The sequence below is a fragment of the Lutjanus erythropterus genome, chromosome 12 (genome assembly GCF_056507025.1).
Source record: "Lutjanus erythropterus isolate fLutEry1 chromosome 12, fLutEry1.hap2, whole genome shotgun sequence".
Taxonomy (NCBI): Eukaryota; Metazoa; Chordata; class Actinopteri; order Lutjaniformes; family Lutjanidae; genus Lutjanus; species Lutjanus erythropterus.
Genome location: NC_139328.1, coordinates 20,636,353 through 20,656,002, shown reverse-complemented (window position 1 = coordinate 20,656,002; position 19,650 = coordinate 20,636,353). Strand labels below are relative to the sequence as shown.

Genomic DNA, 19,650 nt, shown 5'->3' with positions numbered 1-19,650 from the left:
TTTGTAGCATCATGGTTAAAATTTAATTTGTCAAATACTTTGGTTTATAACCAAGCACCTGCTAAACTGGTGTTCCCATCTGCATGAGCTATACTTTGACTTTAGTGCTAATTAACAAATGCTAACACACTAATCTAAGAAGGTAAACACAGTAAATAAGTGTTAAAACATCAGCAGTGTTAAGCATTGTCATTGTGAACATGTTACTTTTCTGAAGTTTATTCAGCTCTTAAGTCTGAATTGAATTGAATTCCAGTACAAGTCGCAAAAGGATTTTTTTGTCTTTGACACAACACATGTCCACAGATGCAAGTTGGACAGTGCTGTGTGTTCGACTGATTTAAGGTGACAGAACAGACAGAGGTGCTAACGTTCCTCCAAATTTCCAGAAATCCAAGTCGGGTGTTCCATTTTAAATTTCCAACTGGGAACTCTTAAATTCCAACTTCCCATTTCAAAGGAAATGCACCATTAGTCTCTAATGACATTTCATGAGCAGTAGAGTGCCTGAGTCACGCCCACTCCAGTGAACCACCACATTTATAATGGTTGTCAGATTAAACGATGTTTTTTCAAGTCAAGACAGTCGTAGTGTGTCGTAAAACTGTTGAAGCATAAGACTGTGCTGAAGCTATGGTGCCTGTGTGTTTTTGTACCAGGATGTAGATACATGATCTTTCTCTACACGGCTGATAAAAGGAGCAGGAGTCGCTGGATTCAGGGAAGACGGCGTTACATGGGGCAGCAAGATTGATGTTGATTACGTATATTCTTGGAGATGTAGTTCACTGAGCAGTTTCACACAAAACTAAATTAAATTATGACAAACCTACAACAAAGTGAGACTTTCTTGACTTGTCTGGAAGGCAGCATGACACAGTAAACTAAGATGAACAGTAAACATGACCTGCCAATTTTCAGCATTTTAACATTGTCATTGTGAGCATGTTAGCATGCTAACACACCAAACTAAAATGTTGAACATGGTAATGATAAATTTTTTATTTCAACTTGCCTATAATGAGGTGATTGATCAGCCCACTTGAGACTGAGACAGTCCAGGACAAGGTAGGCCTGATCGTCTTTTATTGATGCAGACATGTCAGAAGTGCTACTTCAGCAGACCAAACAGATGATTACCTATTTAAAGATACTTTACCTCAAGTATCTCAGTAAAAAGAGCCTTATTCCCTTGATAAGAACAAAATATTTAAACCTAGAATTGTTTTTATAGTCCTCTGCAATCAATGAAAAGCAGAATGATGAGTTCTGTGCATTTAATGTAATGATAAAATATATAAAAGCAGCACATTTTTACAGTATTTGTTGAGCAAGCCCGTGTTAAAGACATTCTCTGAGTCTGTGAGTATTTCCTGAATGTAATACAACTAGGAGGCTTTTCCAGTTATTTCAGGGATTCTTGATCCTGAAGAATCCTACTACGGTAATCAAGCTAAACAAGATTTCCACCAAGAGTAAAAGACGTAATGCTTCCACCTTTGAGGGATTACAGCTTTGGTACAGTTGTCATTCGATGTAGAAAAATAAAGCAGGTGACCCGGACACCAGATTGTTAGTGTAATTAGAAGATGGATGGTGTCTGTTCTCTATAGTGATTCAGTGAATTTATAGCCTGTTTCTTGAGGTTAAACCTGCTCTGATCCCTTCGCCTCACTGTGACACTATAATGCTGAGTGCAAACAAGACGGACAGAAATCCCCTATAAAAAGCTTACACTGAGGAGACGCTTAAATTAGCGGTTTAGATGTCCTAATGCTCTGTTCTCTTAATTCCTAAGTCCTTTATTAGTCTCTTTTCAGCAAAAATTATCAACCTACTTCTGTCCTAGAAAGCTGCACAAACAGGCAGAGACTATTTGATGAGTTATGATCTCCTGTTTATGTTTTATTATAAAACTTGAGCTGATACACTATTACACCCAATGTTGTTGTAATTATAGTGTTTATTTTTCTCCCGTTTTTACAGCCACATAATCTTGCATCACTGCAACCATAAAACCTTCAAAGGTTCCACTTGGAACACTTTCAGAGGATTCTAGCAGGAACCCCATATAAAGGGTAGAAGGGCTAGAACCTCAGCCCTTCAGGAAGAGCCATTTTGGAACCTTTATTTCTAAGAGTTTACTACTCTCACCATATACATCTTGTACAGCTACTAACAGCAACATTAGCAACATTTTTAACATTAATAATAAATTAGTTTGTGGCCGATATACAGTATCTGCTTCAGCATGCATGTCGGATGATAAGTAACAAGACAGTGAAGATAAGCAAAAGATATATGTATGAGGTATATTAGAAACTCAATAAATTTGCAGTTTTTGTCAAATGTCCTGCTCAGTACATTTCTAGGTCACAGTTCTTAAACCCAAATTTAAAGTCCCACTGTGGCTGATTACGGCCTTACAAAACACGGCTATCGGTTGTCTTGTTGTCTTGTTTGAATGTGTTGTGTTTGCACAACTATTATCTACAGAGACCTGTTGCAATGTGTGTTTTAATATCTGCTGGGTAGAAATTAATTTATTTATCTTGAGCTGACAATATCATGCATTTACTTCTACATCTATGCTTTGATCTGTCTGTCTCACCTCATACAAAATGGTGCCATGTTGCATTGAGATCTGCAGGCTGTGCAGGAAGTCGCTGTCATGTTTCCCCAGCTCATTATTCTGCAGCCACCCCTCTGACAAAATAGCAGACATGAAGGGGTGCACCTGGTCATCAACAAAGCTTTGTTACACCATGACATTGAGGGGTCTAATGTGCGCCAGGAAATCACTCACCACGCCATTATGGGACATTACATTTTACACATCACACCATTTTTCCTTTGATGCAGGTCAGGGTGGATCCATCGCACCAAATTCAGGCTACACTCTCAGCATAACACAGCACAAATACACAGACACAAAAATGCGTTGGCATGGGTGAAGATAAAGTTTCCCGACTCTTCAATCATCCAGGTGTGTTGGTCAGCTGTTCCTCTTGCTCTCAGCAGGCAGGAGTGACACTATGCTGCTGTAACCTGATTCATAGTCAAACAGCTGTGTGTTTGTGGAGAGATGATGCATATATCTTTAATAGTATAATACTACAAAAAAAACTACATGCAGCACATCAAAATAGATAATAAACTCGACAATAAAAAAAGCTTTCCAAAAAATATATGAGAATAAGTTAACCAGGACATATCACGTCATAGACATGAACTGTATATGTACAGCTGTAGCTGGTTAATACAAATTACATTGTGATTTTCAGAATTAGTTATGAATTTCCAATGGATTACAAAAAAATGTAACCTAAAATCTCAATACGTTCCATATTTAATTCCTTTAAAGTCTTCACTATATTAATTGTTTGAGTCTGGACAGACATGGATGTAAACTGTAACATGACTGGTTGGTGAAAACATACGACTGCGAGGCAGTAATTCTATTTTTTGACAGCTCTGTTTTCTACGACCGTGGACAGCTGACTTCTAACTTTTCTTAACCGGCAACTTGGGGCCTCAAGTGATCAACAACTGCTTCAATGTGAAATCTTGTTTCAGCTCAGGACCACATATGTGGAGGTTTGTTAATGTCGGCTGAACTTTGCAAATCTCTGCTGGTTGCATCTGGCAGTTATGGAAGCATTGCAGTAGGTGCTTCACCATCTGTTACCTGGTGGGGATCTGCACTCAACTGACTGCACTCCTTTAGTTTGTACCTGATAAAGAGTTTACTCACCGTGTCAGTTTGTGAGGAATTCCTAGCACCACAAACTCCAGCCTCCAAGTTGAATAAACACCTCTTTAAAAGAGTGTCAGCAAAACTGAACATTATAACCTTCATGAAGGATTTATTGCAGGACTGTTGTATAAGACGGTATTTGTTTTAGCTTTTTGTACCTAATAAACTGGGACTGTGTATACATGTATGTATGAATATAGTAAAGATTGGCAGGATGAATTGATTTCTATAGGTTGAATCATCTCTTCAGGAACTCTCTGCTGTCTTGCAGACTGTAGAAGGAGGTAGAAAAATCACATGATCCCCCTTCATATCATGCCTGCTGTTTAGCAAAATTGCCCCTCAGCCCACCAATTGTGCACACCTTGCTGCCCACCGGTTTTTATTTAAAAAAAAAAAAAAACATAATTCAAAGAGGTGCAGACCTATGCTGTAAGCGGTTGTAAGCACAAACTGTCAGATTAAGAGGTCTGAGAGGATGATCCGACCAACATTCAGTCGGATTTCTAGCAAATTACCACCAAGCATGTTTGGGTCAATGCTTGGGCACCCCGGGGAGCAAAATACCTCTGAGACCCAAACTAGACATGTGAAGAAAAATAAAAACAAGCCTGATCTGCTGAATTTTTGCAGTCTGCCACCAGCATCGTACAGCTTCTCTGCATGTGGCCAACAGGGCGATAAAGGAGGGGTTGGCCATTTTGCCACTGGAAAAGGAAGCTAAGCATTTAGGTGTCTTAACCATGGTCTAAAGTGCTAACAAGGGATTAGTGAGGTAAACGTTGAAAGAGGTTTAGCACTCCATGCTTAGGACCAGTGCTGCTTCAGTAATTACACTTCAGTTGCAAGGTGCGGCGAGCGGTTGGATGGGAGATCATAGTGATGTCAGGACAGGGAGGGCTTACCGCAGGAGATAAGGCCATCTAATGGAGATGAAATGAATCGGTATTTAAAAGGTCTTTTTTAGTTAAGGCAGTTAGCTGGCAGCAGGCTGCGCTCACACCAGTTGGCTGGTTAGTGGGAGGCCATTTAGTTGGAAGTGAAAGAGGGACAGTGGGGATACAGCTTCTGTGAGCCTGCCAAAGGTTTTTACTTTACATTTTTCACTTGTGTTTTTACCTGAATTGGGCCCACGCTTTGCTCAGTGGTGTGAACTTGAAGGTAAGTCCATTAAAACTTCTTTTTTTTTTAATATCTCCCACTCTGCTCTTGCATTTTCCCCATGCTTTTCTGTATGGCTGAATGTTTGGGTTGCATTTCAGTTGCTGAAAGTCATATTTACGCTGCATTTACTCTTGCAAAGCCACAAAAAGTAATTAGTTTATTGTATATCATAGCATACAAAGTGTCTAATGCCCCAGTATGTGAGCCGAAGTTGCGGTAACAACTTTAAAATCCATGCACGCTGCTGAATATTTGCATAAAAATGCAAAACTTTCAAATGGCAACTCTTGTCATGCACAATGTGAGCAGCAAACTGTATAAAAGGCTGCTGATCCCTCAGTAAGTGATTAATCTAAAGGCCAATGCGATTAGAGGAACACCCTTGAAATCTGTATAATTAACCTAATAATTAGCCCAGATTCTGTAATGACATGAAAATAATGCTAAAATGCCATTTGTCTGCATTATGTTGTTTATGTCTGTATATTTAACTTTATCATTTGAATCACCATCTTTTGTGAGCTTATGACACCACCAAGTAATTCTTAAATCAATACTCGCTACCTGCAACTCTCCACCTCTGACTCTCCTCATAAAATCTAATCTCCTTCATGTTAACTGGCAGAACATACATGGCTTTGGCACGTGTTTGTTGTGTGAGGGAGGATTAGGAGGGACTAGACAATACTTCTGTCTTGTCTGATATGACCTCCTCAGGGCTCCATCTAAGTCGTCAGCAATTTTTCCCTTTAATTCATTCTTGTAATGAGATTAACCAGGCAACAGCAAATCCAAGGAGTCCAATCCCCGGATTTGGCAGCTGCGGTGTGGCCCCTGTTTGTTAATAAGGAAATATGACATGAAGAGTTTTCGGGTTCACCTGCAATGTGACAGTGTCATTCACTAAAATGAGAAAGAAACTGCTTGAAATTTACATGTGAGATTCGGTAGCTGCCAAAGAAGTTTGTGCAAGTTTAGGTTTGAACTGCAGTTAAGTCTCAAGCTACAACTTCACTTAAGAGACTTAAAACAAACTAATCAAAGTGTTAGCTGTGATCGAATGGGCCTTAACAAGGATTCCTCCAAATGGCTCAACTTTCCAGAAGCCCAGTCCTGCTCTGGGACTCTCATGTACGTCATTAAATGATTTTATTATGTACTACATGAAGTTACACAGAGGTAAGCATCCGATTTTCTGAGTAAGAAAACCCAAGCAGGCATCTAACAACACATTAAATTCTGACTGATACTGGATATCTGGAGATGATACTAATATCTGTGTATAATCATAACGATAATAATTATCTTTATTTACGTAAAAAAAAAATATATATATATATATATATATATAAACAAGGAATATAAAACTACAGAATCAATTAAAAAGGCATTTTAAAAAGTTTTCACAAGTGATGTAAAGAGAAGACAGAGTTTGCAATATTTGCATAAACACGAACCTCAAATGTGGTTGTCAATCACTTGTGACAAAGATATGTGATGGAGGCAGGCTATTTTACCATTTAACAATAAACTTTACTGCCCAAAATGACATCAGTGTACTTTCACTGGTATTTTTAATAACTTTATTTAAAAAGAAAAAACAGAAATAGCACAAAATATATTAAGAAAATTTATCAAATGTACATAAACTGCTGCCTATAAAAGTTGTATCCTAAAAAACACTGCATTTTTTTCTCTTTAAAAAGTGTTTTAATATTGGTGCATAACAGACAACATATATGCCAATACCAATACAGACAGATCGGTAGGTATTTACTGAATCATGAAAGACTCTTTTAACCATATGGATGAAACAATATTCAGTCTGCTGCATGATAAAAACATTTTTTAACATGTTTTCCAAGTTGTAATAACAAAGATAGCTGGAGATGTTTCAGTTTGCACAATGTGAAACACAAGTTATATTGTATTGATCACTCGATCAGTCTTTATTTGTATGACGCCTTTCCTACAGTTTAGTTCAAAAGTGTTTACAGACACCTGACAAACTGACAACAAGGCAGAACAACTGAAGACTGTCACTGAGTGGAATAAAAACTATAGATGAAAGAATAAAAATGATGACAGTGACATACATTAAAATAAATTTAACAGCAATTGTTAATTAATTAATTTATTTTTTTATTTTTTATTATTTAGGTAGATAAAACCTTGACTTACATTTACAGTTAATGTACTTTATTTCTATATGTTCTTAAGAACATATTAATATTATTGTTTGTATGTGTTCTATGTCGCAACCTGTCCTCACCAGAAAAACACCTATAGGCCAACATGTCATCTGCGCAAGCAGCTTATTATGACCTATTTTTATGTTTATTGTTAGGCGGCGACCTCTAACAGTGCTTGTAATTATAAAGAGCGATAGAGTCAATTTGCATGACCCATGAAAGGGTCAAACAAACACAAGACTTTCACCAAGGAGACCAGGGTTTGTGTCCCGAGTGAAACCAAAAGTCAATTCTTCAGTTCAAAGTTTTAAGTTACTTAAATGTACTACAAGGAGTTTTATGAAACAATGCAGTTCTAATGCCTCTATATGACCTACATTAACAAACAAGACTGTCAGCGAGAAGACTGGATGTTTATATACAGTTATTCTAAATGTCTCCCACTGGGTTGGAGTCTCCATCAAATAAGATGAAACGATTTACATCAGTGAAGAGCCGATGTTCACATCCTCCCAAGCAGAGTGACGTTATCCAGTTAAAAAGAAGCAAGAGGAGATTTTTCTTTGGACAGTTTTTTAATTTTGATGTTTTATTTTGTGGTTATTACAGTGGAAACACTACCACTTTTGTCCTCAGGGGCCTCCAACATGAACACAATATGAAAGCTCCTTGTAGCCGCTTTAAGTTACGTTATGTACACAAGTGACCCACATGAGTCACAGTGTGACTTACGTCAAGTGACTTACGTAGCATAATGTACTTTTAACCCAAACCACAAGCTTTGTCTGTCTTATTTTGCGACTGTGCTATTTTATTTTGCTGCCTTTGTGAAGCACTTTGTAATGTGAATTTTGAAAAGTGCTCCATAAATTAAGATTATTATCATTATTATAACCACATGTGTAATGTTTATCACATGACTTATGACATATGCTTAAGGTTCGTTACACCTGTTACATGTCACGCATGTCATTATGAAAATCATTGGCATTGGCAACCTATTCTGTCATTTAAGTGTGAAGATCTGTTGTATATTTGCGTCCTCTATTTATACAATGTAAAACAAAATTCAATATCATTTGATCAGTAATATCATCAGCAAACCTCTCTTACATAGAGATATATTTTGTCTAGCTTGTCTTATTTATGGTACTTAATGTTCATATGTTGTGTTGAACACTGTCCTGTCTGTCCTGTTGTACTGTGAGCTCACAGAGGAAGTGTGTCTTATTGGTAATAAATTAACTCAAGTCAGCTCAACATTATATATATATATATAATGGTTGTTGCATATATTGCTGTTTTCTTCCAATATTTGACATTTTTTACCAAAACAACATGCCAATATTTTGTCTGTTTTGAGTCAAAGCAATTATTTTCATATACAGAGTTTACCTGTCTGGTGAAAGTCTCCCTTTGCCTTCCACTCTGAATGCTGTTTAACAAGGAAACACAGCCTATAAAAAGTGAAAAATACAAGATACACACAAAAGTACAGCGTTAAAGAGAGCTAGCACATGTATTATTTGAAGAAAATACAGTCACAACTTAAGAAACGGTGCTCAACGTTATGTACACAAGTGACCCACGAGTCACAGTGTGACTTACGTCAGGTGACTTACGTAGCATAATGTACTTTTAACCAACCAAACCACAATCTTTTCCTAAACCCACGATGTTAACCATTGTAAGTTTAAGAAAAGACTTTCCAACCTGTCTGTCTTATTTTGGTACTGTGTTATTTTATTTTGCTGCCTTTGTGAAGCACAACAATGCAGTTCTAATGCCTCTATATGACCTACATTAGCAAACAAGACCATCAGCGAGAAGACTGGATGTTTATATACAGTTATTCTAAATGGCTACCACTGGGTTGGAGTCTCCATCAAATAAGATGAAACAATTTACATCAGTGAAGAGCCGATGTTCACATCCTCCCAAGCAGAGTGACGTTATCCAGTTAAAAAGAAGCAAGAGGAGATTTTTCTTTGGACAGTTTTTTAATTTTTATGTTTTATTTTGTGGTTATTACAGTGGAAACACTACCACTTTTGTCCACAGGGGCCTCCAACATGAACACAATATGAAAGCTCCTTGTAGCCGCTTTAAGTTTCATTACGTACACAAGTGACCCATATGAGTCACAGTGTGACTTACGTCAGGTGACTTACGTAGCATAATGTACTTTTAACCCAAACCACAATCTTTTCCTAAACCTACAATGTTAACTATTGTGGGTTTAGGAAAAGATCGTGAAACAAACCAAACTATTTTATCTAATGTCATCCAGTTCTCTGACAGTTTGAAATGAAAGTGAACGTTATTAGCTTTATAAAGGGGGAATTGATATCAAAACAACTGTGTTTGATTGCATTAGATTTTTCGGGCGTACCTAGTGGCCACATGCTGCTTTATTTATATTTTAGTCATTTTATTAATGTATGCTGTTCATTCACTCAAATTACAGCACTACCAACCATCTTAAAATCTGTACAGTTTAAAGTGTCACACATGAAAGTGTAAACCATTAAGTCCCAGCTGAGAGAGCGTAAAGGCGATAATATATTACACAAGGCCCTGAGGCTCATGGCTTAGTGCCCACTTGGGAATTACAGAGACATAAATGTTGAAATACATTTCTCCTTCTTTGCTGATGCGAGCTGTTGTGACATTGGCAGAGAAGAAGTAGGTGGAGGCAGGGCTGCATGTGTTCGCGCCACATAGCTCCACATAAACCGATTGCATCCCCAGATTTATCCCCAAGGTGTTTTTAGGACATCCTGGGAGCTAATGGAGGCTAATAGGCTTAGCACTTAGGGTGTATTGTCCGGGATGCTTACAGGCAAGGTTTGCTGAGGGTAAAACTCTAAACGTGCGGATTACCTCCAACACATCCCTTTAAAGTGCTGTATAGCCAGGACTTAGCTAATAGGATCCAAGGGGGTAGCAGGGGACTGGGAAGGTGGGGATGGGTGGTGGATGGGCCAGCAGGGCGGTCTGCAGGCAGGTCAGCAGATGTAGCCGGCAGACTGTGGCAGGGCTAATAGGCGGATTACAGCCCTCAGATTAGATGGGCTTCACAGGGAACTTGAGTGACTGTGGATAATGCACAAGGCCTCGGGGCAAATCTTATGGCAGCGTTCCTCTGGGGGAGGGGACGGAAGTAGAAATGTGGACAAGTACATGTGCACAGTTTGCACATGTCCCATAAACATATCGAGCAATTATACAATTATGATTAATATAAACTGTGCTGAAAAAAAGTTGAGAAAACTAAGTATTTTTGCAGACCTGTTATATTTTGTTGCAATAATTTACTTTTCTTTTTTAGATAAACTTGAATCCTTGAGTTTTAAAAGTATAGTTTGCACAGGCACTATCAATCAAATACATTTATGAATGATATAAACTACACAGTAGAGAAAGGTTGAGAAAACTCATTTCAAGGCCAGCTGCCTTCACTAGAGTTTTGTGTTTTGAATCAAACTAAAACTTAATTTTTGAAATAAACTACAGAAGTTTTGCTCACCTATGATCTTTTGTTGAGATGATTTAATAATGATTTGATTTAATGGTATTGAAATCAAGAGCATGGGATTAAAAACAAGGCAAAAATACATGCATTCACAAAAAAACAGGCTACACTAAAAATAGAATGAAAAATTAATAGCAGCAGTGAGGCATTTAAAAAAAAAAAATAGTACGTAGGTCCTCAGAGAGTTTTCATTTTTAACAGTGATCTGCTCACTGTACATTATCTATTACATATCATAATAGGTAGATAGTAGGGATGTAATTAATGTCATTAATATATAGTAATTAATCTGATGTGTACTGAATTTTGTGTTCATATAAATGGGTTTTTCCTTTTAACTCAAAGTGCTTCTACTTTACTTCTTTCATTAAATAAATAAAATTGACAGTTATGACCTAAGCATCCACAAAAAAAAAAAAGTCAATTATGTACAACTGCAAAATAAGCAGCAGTCAGGAGTAGCCCTTTTTATACAAAGAAGAAAAAGTAAAAATAACAAAATAAAATATCATGGTAGATATCACAGACAAGTATGGCGTTGAAACATTTTTACTGCAATATCATGATATATTACATTCCTGCTGGATGTTGAACTTTTGCACAGTGAAGCTTCAGATTCATCTAATCTAAGGAGCATATTGCACACTTGGTCCTGGATTAGCAGAACTGGATTATCGTGCTGTCGTTTACAGTATCATATTTTGTAATGGGATTTCTGTGGTGTAGAAGGCTAATTGGAGGTGTCTAAGTCGATTGTGATGGTGTACACAAGCTGCTGCCTCAGCCAAGAACAATGTGGCCATTTGGTCTGTGTGAGTGCCCGCGTGTGTCTTTTTGTTACTGTACTTATGAGGACCAAATCTACTTCCAAGGACAGAAAGATGTAAATCCTCCAAAAAAAAAAGGGGACAATTTCTGATGCTCTTGACTTTTTACGGGGTTAGAATTAAGGTTAGGATTTGGATTTAGGTTTTAAATTTAAGTTTAGGATTAGGTTTACGTTACGGTGAGGGTTAGGGTTAAGGTTGGTTTCAGATTAATACTTAACACTAAAGTGGAGGTAAGAGGTGAGAGTAAGGATCAGAGGTTAGAGAATGAATTAGGTCAGTGTGTGTGTGTGTGTGTGTGTGTGTGTGTGTGTGTGTGTGTGTGTGTGTGTGTGTGTGTGTGTGTGTGTGTGTGTGTGTGCATGGATCCCACACTGGCAGTTTATTCTAGCTCCTGTTTTTTTTATCTTATATATATTTTTCCAGACTTTTCAATCTGTTCTAATCTCAATTAAGATACTGAAGTGTCACAGCTCAGCTTACAAAAAGCACCATGAATAGGTCATGAGAATTAATTCACTAATCTGGCCATGACATTGTCTACAACAACAACAAAAAACAGCCCTCTATGCAGTTAAATGCTGTTCAATTAAGTTTGATTTGTAGGATAAAATGTTTTAATGTGTTTTATTATTTGTTGGTATTTTAATGATGTTATATATGGTTCTTAGGGGAAAAATGCCATGGTAGCACAAAGTTCAATGACTGTCAACAGCTTTTTAATGTGTAGAGTTTTACTGCCCCCTAGTGGCAGTGATAAGAAATAACAAACCGTGTCCAATCATTGATCCAAGTTCATTTTTCCATGAATTTCTTCTACAATATATCATGCAAAAAAGTAAATGTCACATGTTCTAGTTTATGCAACTCTTGTTTTGACCCTGTTTTTGAACTTGAACTTCTATGTACAGCATTCAGGTGGAGGTCAAAGGTCGTGTGTGTCATGACCCCACGGGAGCAGCTAAGGAAGATGACAGCACTGGGAGAGCAGGGAACTCTGGATGAGAAGCACTGGTACCGTCTGGTCAACGGTATGTCAGCTGGAGGTGAGAAATCCTTCATGAAAATAGTAATCAGTTTTAGCAGACTTCCATGTACTTTGCAGTCAGACTAATTATCAGCATGTTAATGATGAGAAATTCAGGCAAAGGGCAGGATCTCTGCAGATACTGACACTACTACACTCCTCTCTTCCATAAATTATAATTCTAATACACTGAAGTATACTACTACTTTACTTACTCTACTACTATCTGGTTTGAAAACACATGAGACTAAATAACATAAAAATAAAAGTGGAATCCAAGAAAACTTGAAAAAACATAATATCAATAAAATATTACAGTAAAAAATAGATCCAGAGCGTTAGACAATCACATTTTTCAATTTACATTCTCTAAGTTGTCTGAATTTGGTCCTAATGCGGAGCTCCAAACAGACTAAACCAGCTCTGTGACCTTGTTTCTGCCGAGTATTGATTGTATTGGATTGTTACCTGCTGCAGTCTCCTGTTTTCAGTCAGTGCATGTCTCAGGTTTTGTGGCTGAACTTGCTTCCTGGTGACCTGTGGTGCTTTGTCTTCTCTCGCAGAGTTGAGGCAGAGGCAAGAACTGATAATGAGGAACCAGATGGCCATGGCCCCGCAGATCCTCGCTCAGGGGCAGCAGAGGTTACAGGGGGTCCCGGCACAGTTCGAACCTCGCTTCATGGAGAGGTCTGTACCTGAATTCACTCTTAAAAATGAAAACAGTAGCTCAGAGCCCAGAGAAGTGTCAGTTACAGGTGCATATATGAAGAGGACATGACTACTTAAGAGATGATGCACAATTAACAAAGACCATATGTGACTCTGCACCCAGTGAATTTATTAATTTTCAGTGTAATGGGGTCAGAGACTAAGTCAACACTAACCTTTATCATGGTTCACAGTGTTTTCATCATTATAAAAACAAGCAACCATGATTTATCTTAAAGTGCATTAGAGACACGCAGCAAGTTTTCATCAAACGTTTTCTTGAAATGCTAAAAATCTCAGGGATCTCAGGAGAGTTTTAACTTACAAACAATGCATGTTGGGAAAACTGCTAAGATGCTGATCAACACAATTTAATGAATTGATTGAATTCTGCACAGTATGTTCATTCAACCATTGTTAACTTCATTTACCAATAACTTACATTGTTTTCAAATATTCCACAATCAAGATAACTAAGTAAAAAGTTTATGTTGACAAAAACTATGTTGAAGTGCACTGACACTTTTGCCAGTGAATAAAGATGAGATGAAAATGTTAGGGAGGGACACGTTAGGAAGATGCACACAGTTAGATTGTACTCATCTACCCTGGCATGCTCTTGCTGCATGCCACTTAAAACTGTACAGAAATGTCAATATCTGGGAAAAATATAAGAACAGACATACTGATAAATTTCACAAAGTAAATGGACTGGTTACTTGTTACTTTTGTCTTACCTGAGAATAGTGGACAACTGCAGAGGACAGCAGATGTGGCAGACAAACGCAGCCTAACCCAACAGTGGTGCAAGACAGTTCAGGCAATGTGAGCTTGTTTTTCATCAAAGTATATTAGAAACTGTCCATCATATAATTATTTATTAACTATTGTGAAAACAGTTGGCTAACATGTGCATCCTGCACCATCTTTAACCTTTTTCTACTAAATCTAGTGTCTCAGCTGCAGGCAGAGAGGTAGGACTGTTGGTCGCTGCTGTCCTCTAGTGGTTGGGAGTATTAATAACTTCTGTCATCAGAGATAATGGGTACAATTTTAGATAGAAATTTGACAGTTGTCACTAAATTAACTACTCTTAAAATAACACAGTTATGTGTGCATTAATAGCACAATTAACTTTGACTAAAAGGCATTTAAGTTAAAAGACTATGACTAAAACTAAACCAAAATGTTATGTCAAAATAAACTTTGCAATAAATCCATTGTGTTCATTTCAAGCTAAAAGACATCCACTTGGTGGAACTCATGTTAGTGAGCTCTGAAGAATTCTGAAAATAAATACTAAAAATTCTGAGTTCAACTGACTTAAATAAAAAATTGTATATTTACATTAAGATAATGAGAAAAGATTAATCCTACTAATCTGTAAGAAAATATCAGTTTTTAAAGAGGCAAAAAGCAGCTGTCATGTCTAGATGACTGATATTCCATGTTTTTCTGTCATCAGGGAGCTGGTTCCCCCCACAGAGATGGTGGCCTCTGATGGCAGACAGATGCACATGGGACCTCACCTGGGTCCACCTTTACCTCCACATGCCAACGTCCTGCCTGGGAGAGCGTTCCCTGGAGCGGGTGAGCACGGCCCGCTGCACATTCATGCCTGACAGAATTCCCAGCCTGTCATCAAGAATGTGAATGAACACTAACAGCCTGTCTCTCTTCTTCTGTCTCTCAGCTGGATATGGCTTCCTGCCTTCGGAGCCCATGGAAACAGTTGCCCGGCGACAGGAGCTCATTCACAAGCAAAATATAGCCAGGTAGTGTGTGTGCAGATATTCCACCCTACACACAGATCAGCATCATATTTTGCTGAAAAAAAACGCTGACATTTTCATGCATTATTTCATTCAGCCCCATTTGCTTCAACAAAGTATGATAACCTTGTTTCATCATCACTGTTGCACAAATATGCCTAATATTTATGTTTTTTAGGAATAACCCCTTGAGAAGTACAATGACAGTATATAAACAGCTTGACAAAACATTTAACAAAAGTAATATAAAAATAATTAAACAATGCCACATAAAATACCAACAATAATACCAATACACAAAACAAAAATCCAAAGAAAGATCATACTCCAAGCAGAGCAAGTATGAAGGCTGCAGTATGCAATATTGTTTCATTAGAATTTTTCACTAAAAATTGTTAACATTGGACTTTTTTTGACCATTGCATGCCAAAAACAATATTTATTTAAAGCAGGGTTCTGCAACTTTTACTCCCAAAAGAGCCATTTTTGACCAAACAACCCAGTGTAGTTCAGTTGAAAACTTTGATGTTCCCCAACAAGCCCAGAGAAATGTGCATGTTTGAATGTTACGAGACAACTGGAGCTTTAATGTCAATGACAGCATTAATAATAAGAAAAAGAAAAAAGCCATTTTTGAAGAGGTGGAACAATGAGATGTACTGAATATTCGTAGGTTATTCTAATCAGAGTGAGGTTTAAACATAATGGCTTTCTTGACTTCTGATTTGGAGACTGCAGGGACAGAATAAAGAGCTGTGTAGTGTCTGAACTGATAATTTGAGGAGAAAGGTACCAATTAATATTTGTCTGTGCTCCTGCTCAGAATGGAGATGAATGCCATCCTGCATCAGAAGGAGCTGGAGAACGCCCACCAGAAGGGACTTATGGGAATTGATAATCCCATGTCGTACCCTTCCAACCCCATGGCGTTCAGAGGTCGCCAACGCATGCCGGATGGCCATGACGTCTTTGTTCACCGGCCCACCCTGGACGAACTGCACTCCAACAGCATCCTCATGTCTGCTAGCCCGTACCCACCAATCAGCACGCTGCACAGAGAGCGGGGCCGCAGGGCCGGACGCAGGCCGACCACTCACAAGAGCGCAGAGAGCCACGTGGTCACCCTGAAGGGCCAGACTGAAGATAAGAGTGTGGAGCAGAGCCCAGGGGCCACATCAGGAGAGGAGAAAGAGGTGGAGACGAAGGGGGACATGGGGGAGGAGTGCGTCACCAGCAAGACGCACCATCAAGCGAAAATAGACTCTGAGCTCACCGCAGGAAGCAGGAAGAACTACAAAGAGGGGGAGCCGGGTCTGCGTAAAGCCTGTGTGAACAGTCAAGATGGCTGCTCGGATGTGACCAACAGCAGCGCAAATGATAAAGACATGTCGAGTCAGTGTTCAGCTTTCCAGGAGAAGTTCATGTATCCGTCCACAGGCATGCCTTACATGTTCCCCGTCCCTGGAAATGGCTTCCTTCCACCTGGTGGGTTTGGAGAACAATATTTAAAGATAACTTACAATATTTTCTTTAAGCTGATTAATTTAACGTGTATATTACATGTCATTTCTTCCAGGTCCACCTAATCTCTTTCTAAATGGTGATGAGGTGTCTGAGGACATCAGGAAGTGGACAGTGAATGATGTTTACAACTTTATCAACAGTATACCCACATGTTCAGAATACGCTCAGGTTGGTTTTTTAACCATATTCTTCTTCATTCTGTCTGTTATGTCCTTGTTGTGTCTAATTTTATGTGATTTCACTCTGCAGACATTCAAGGACCACATGATTGATGGGGAGACGCTGCCCCTCCTGTCAGAGGAGCATCTACTGGACACACTGGGGCTCAAGCTGGGACCAGCTCTGAAGATCCGTTCACAGGTACGGTAGTCTGAAAGGGCCAGTGTGTAGGATTAAGTTGCATCTAGCTGTGATCTTGCAGATTGCACCCACCTTGTGTCACCCTTCCCTTCCAAGAGTGTAGGAGAACCTACACTGGCTGTCAAACAACCACAAAATGCAAAACCTGCGTCCAGAGACAGTGTGTGGTTTGTCAGTTCTGGGATACTGTAGAAACATGGCAAAGCAACATAGTGTCCTCAAAGGAGGCTTTCAGCCCTTTAGAAATGGGCCCCTGTAGAAGTGGCTCATTCTAAGGCAAAGAAAAGAAGAAGGATTCATATTTTCAGGTGATTATACACTAATGAAAATGTACTTGTCACAGTCAGCATATTTGGCCATTTATGCTCCTACATAGTCAGACACATTCATTGCCATTTTCAGTTCATCCACCAGATGCCCTCAAACTTTTTTCTCCTCCTCTTGCCACACCCATCTGCTTTGCAATCTGGTTATTCCCCTCACCTGTTTCTCCACCCATCGTCCCACATGCGCCTCATTCCCTCGTCAGCCACTCAGTATACATGCCAGCCCAGACCTTTTGTTCATTGTCAGCTTGTCCTGGTTGTTTTGCTGCATGCCTGCCTTTTTCTTGTGTGCTGTATTTCATCCCTGGACCTGTTACCAGTTTTTTTGGTGCCAGTGTCTTTCTGTTTTGTTTTTTGGTTCCTGTAAAGGTTAATATCTGCTCACCTGGCAATAATCCTCAGATCATCATCCTCCAGTCAGAGTCATCTGCCCCTGGGTCCTATCCTAGTAGTTCTCAACCTGACAGTACTTGTGAATATTATATCCCGTTTCTGCTATATTCTGGCAATAACCCCCTTAAATCTTACACATTGGACCTTTAAAAGAAAGAAATGTAAAGGCTTGGTCCCTAGAAAGCAGAGACTTTTGAAAACTTTGACATTGTTTGTTCATCTTTGATCAGACATGAATATTTGCGAGTATAAAATGTATGGTATTTGAATACAAATCGAATTAAGTTAGTCTATGGAGGATCATTATACTGCTTGCATGATTGTGACCACTCTCTGCAGCACTTCCTGTACTCTACAGATACATCATTACAGATGCAATTAAATAGACACTCTGTGGTCTAATATGCATCACCTCTCTTTACTCCTCAGGTGTCCAGACGCCTGGGCAACATGTTGTACATGATGAACCTGCCACTCTCCTCCGCCGCCCTGCAGGCCACTCCAGAGAAACCAGGGGACCGCTCACCAGAGATCGGCTCCCCTGTCAACTGCAACAGTGAGGAGATGATGGCGAGTCCACGAGACCCAGACATTCTCAAGTCCACAGAGCACCTGCACGAGACAGAAAACAACTCCCCTCCATCTGCCAGCAGTGAGACGGCCTGAATGATGAAAGCTGATAATGTGGACAGATGTAAACCTAACCGTACTGGCACTACCTGACAACCTGCTGCCACAGTGGTGGATTTGTTTACATATAATTATTAACTGGATTGAAGATGCTTTTTTTACTATTTGCTACATGCACAGGATCACATTAGGCTCCAGTGTCTGCTAAATATTTGTATTTTACATATACATTTACATATATTTTTAACAACAACTGTGGGGTGAAAGTGAAGTGATTTTTGGAGTTATGAGACAAAAAGAAAGCCCAGTTTAATTTTTCTTTTCTTCTTTTTTCATTGCAGGCCTAAGTCTTAAAATGACTGATTGTAGCTTTAAACGTACTTATTTTTAATGCTGCTAAATGTCATTTCTCCTGTAGGCCTGCATAAGGGCATAGGAATCATTTGGGAATGGTTTTGTAATGGAATAATGAAATATATTCATTGAAAGTGTTTTGGATTTGGATGTTTGATACCTTTTTGCATTTGTCGGATTGTAAATAAAGTGTTTTTGTACACCAAAATCTGCACTGTCTTCATGTCATGTTTTGAGAAGAATTCAAGGAGAAGAACTCCAGAAAAAACAAGTGAAAGTCAAGAATCACATATTTTAAGGAAAAAATATAGAAACATATTAAAGTCCTGAAAACTGGCAAAAGCTATTACCTGCTGTCCCTGTCGTCAGATGTAGGAAGTAACTAAATGCAAATACTTTGTTACTGTACTTAAAACAATGAGAAACATGTAACAAGATTAATAATTATGTAAAATACATAACAAGACAAAAAACAATGCAAGAGAAGTAAACATGAAAATGACAAAGTATGAAACAAGACAAAAAAGGAGTAACAAGATGAAAAACTTTGAAAAGACTTAAAAAAACAAAAAAGATGTAATAAGATGAACATGACATAAAAAAACAGCAAAAGATGTAACAAGTCAAAAAACAACATAAAAAATGTACCAGATCATCTTAGATTCATTTACAAGTGTGGGTACTGTAGTCACAAGTAAACTGGGCTGGTTATTAGAGCAAGAAGGTGAAACAGTTGAAGAATAACAGATTTTTGGAACACCTTTCCTGTTTCAATGGTTGAACGCATTAATGCCATTAAAATGGTAGTGTTGCCGAGGTTTTTATTTATTTTTCAGTCAGTCCCAGTGTGCGTCGCTCAGTCCTACTTTAAGAAGCTTGACTCTGATGTCCCATCTTTCATTTGGTCTGCTAAAGTACCTAACATATACGGGAATCATCCCATAGTCCAAAACTCCTTAAATGTTTAGTCTCAGGTGTCATCTATAATGAAAGCCCTTGAAAGATGCCTGGACTCCCTGATATCCTCCAATCATGTGTTTGGACCAGGTTTGGAGGACCCGGTCTTCACAATTTGGAGGGA

At 38.6% G+C, this 19,650-nt stretch overlaps 1 protein-coding gene across 1 annotated transcript; it reads left to right on the top strand.

The window, feature by feature from the left end:
• Nucleotides 1–4,615: 4,615 nt before the first annotated feature.
• On the top strand, nucleotides 4,616–18,759 carry samd7 (sterile alpha motif domain containing 7). Its single transcript, XM_084732147.1, has 9 exons — nucleotides 4,616–4,918; nucleotides 12,387–12,521; nucleotides 13,066–13,189; nucleotides 14,676–14,800; nucleotides 14,904–14,985; nucleotides 15,806–16,467; nucleotides 16,559–16,674; nucleotides 16,756–16,866; nucleotides 18,015–18,759. Exons 2-9 carry the CDS (start codon nucleotides 12,419–12,421, stop codon nucleotides 18,249–18,251), a joined length of 1,560 nt encoding a protein of 519 aa, XP_084588273.1. The 5' UTR covers nucleotides 4,616–4,918; nucleotides 12,387–12,418; the 3' UTR covers nucleotides 18,252–18,759.
• Nucleotides 18,760–19,650: the final 891 nt, after the last annotated feature.

What these genes read in the sequence shown, in the direction of transcription:
- samd7 (XM_084732147.1), top strand. Translation starts at nt 12,419, where the DNA reads ATGACCCCACGGGAGCAGCTAAGGAAGATGACAGCACTGGGAGAGCAG. An exon ending in AAATGGCTTCCTTCCACCTG is followed by an intron (nt 16,468 to 16,558) that starts GTGGGTTTGGAG and finishes CATTTCTTCCAG; the next exon opens with GTCCACCTAATCTCTTTCTA. An exon ending in CTCTGAAGATCCGTTCACAG is followed by an intron (nt 16,867 to 18,014) that starts GTACGGTAGTCT and finishes TTTACTCCTCAG; the next exon opens with GTGTCCAGACGCCTGGGCAA.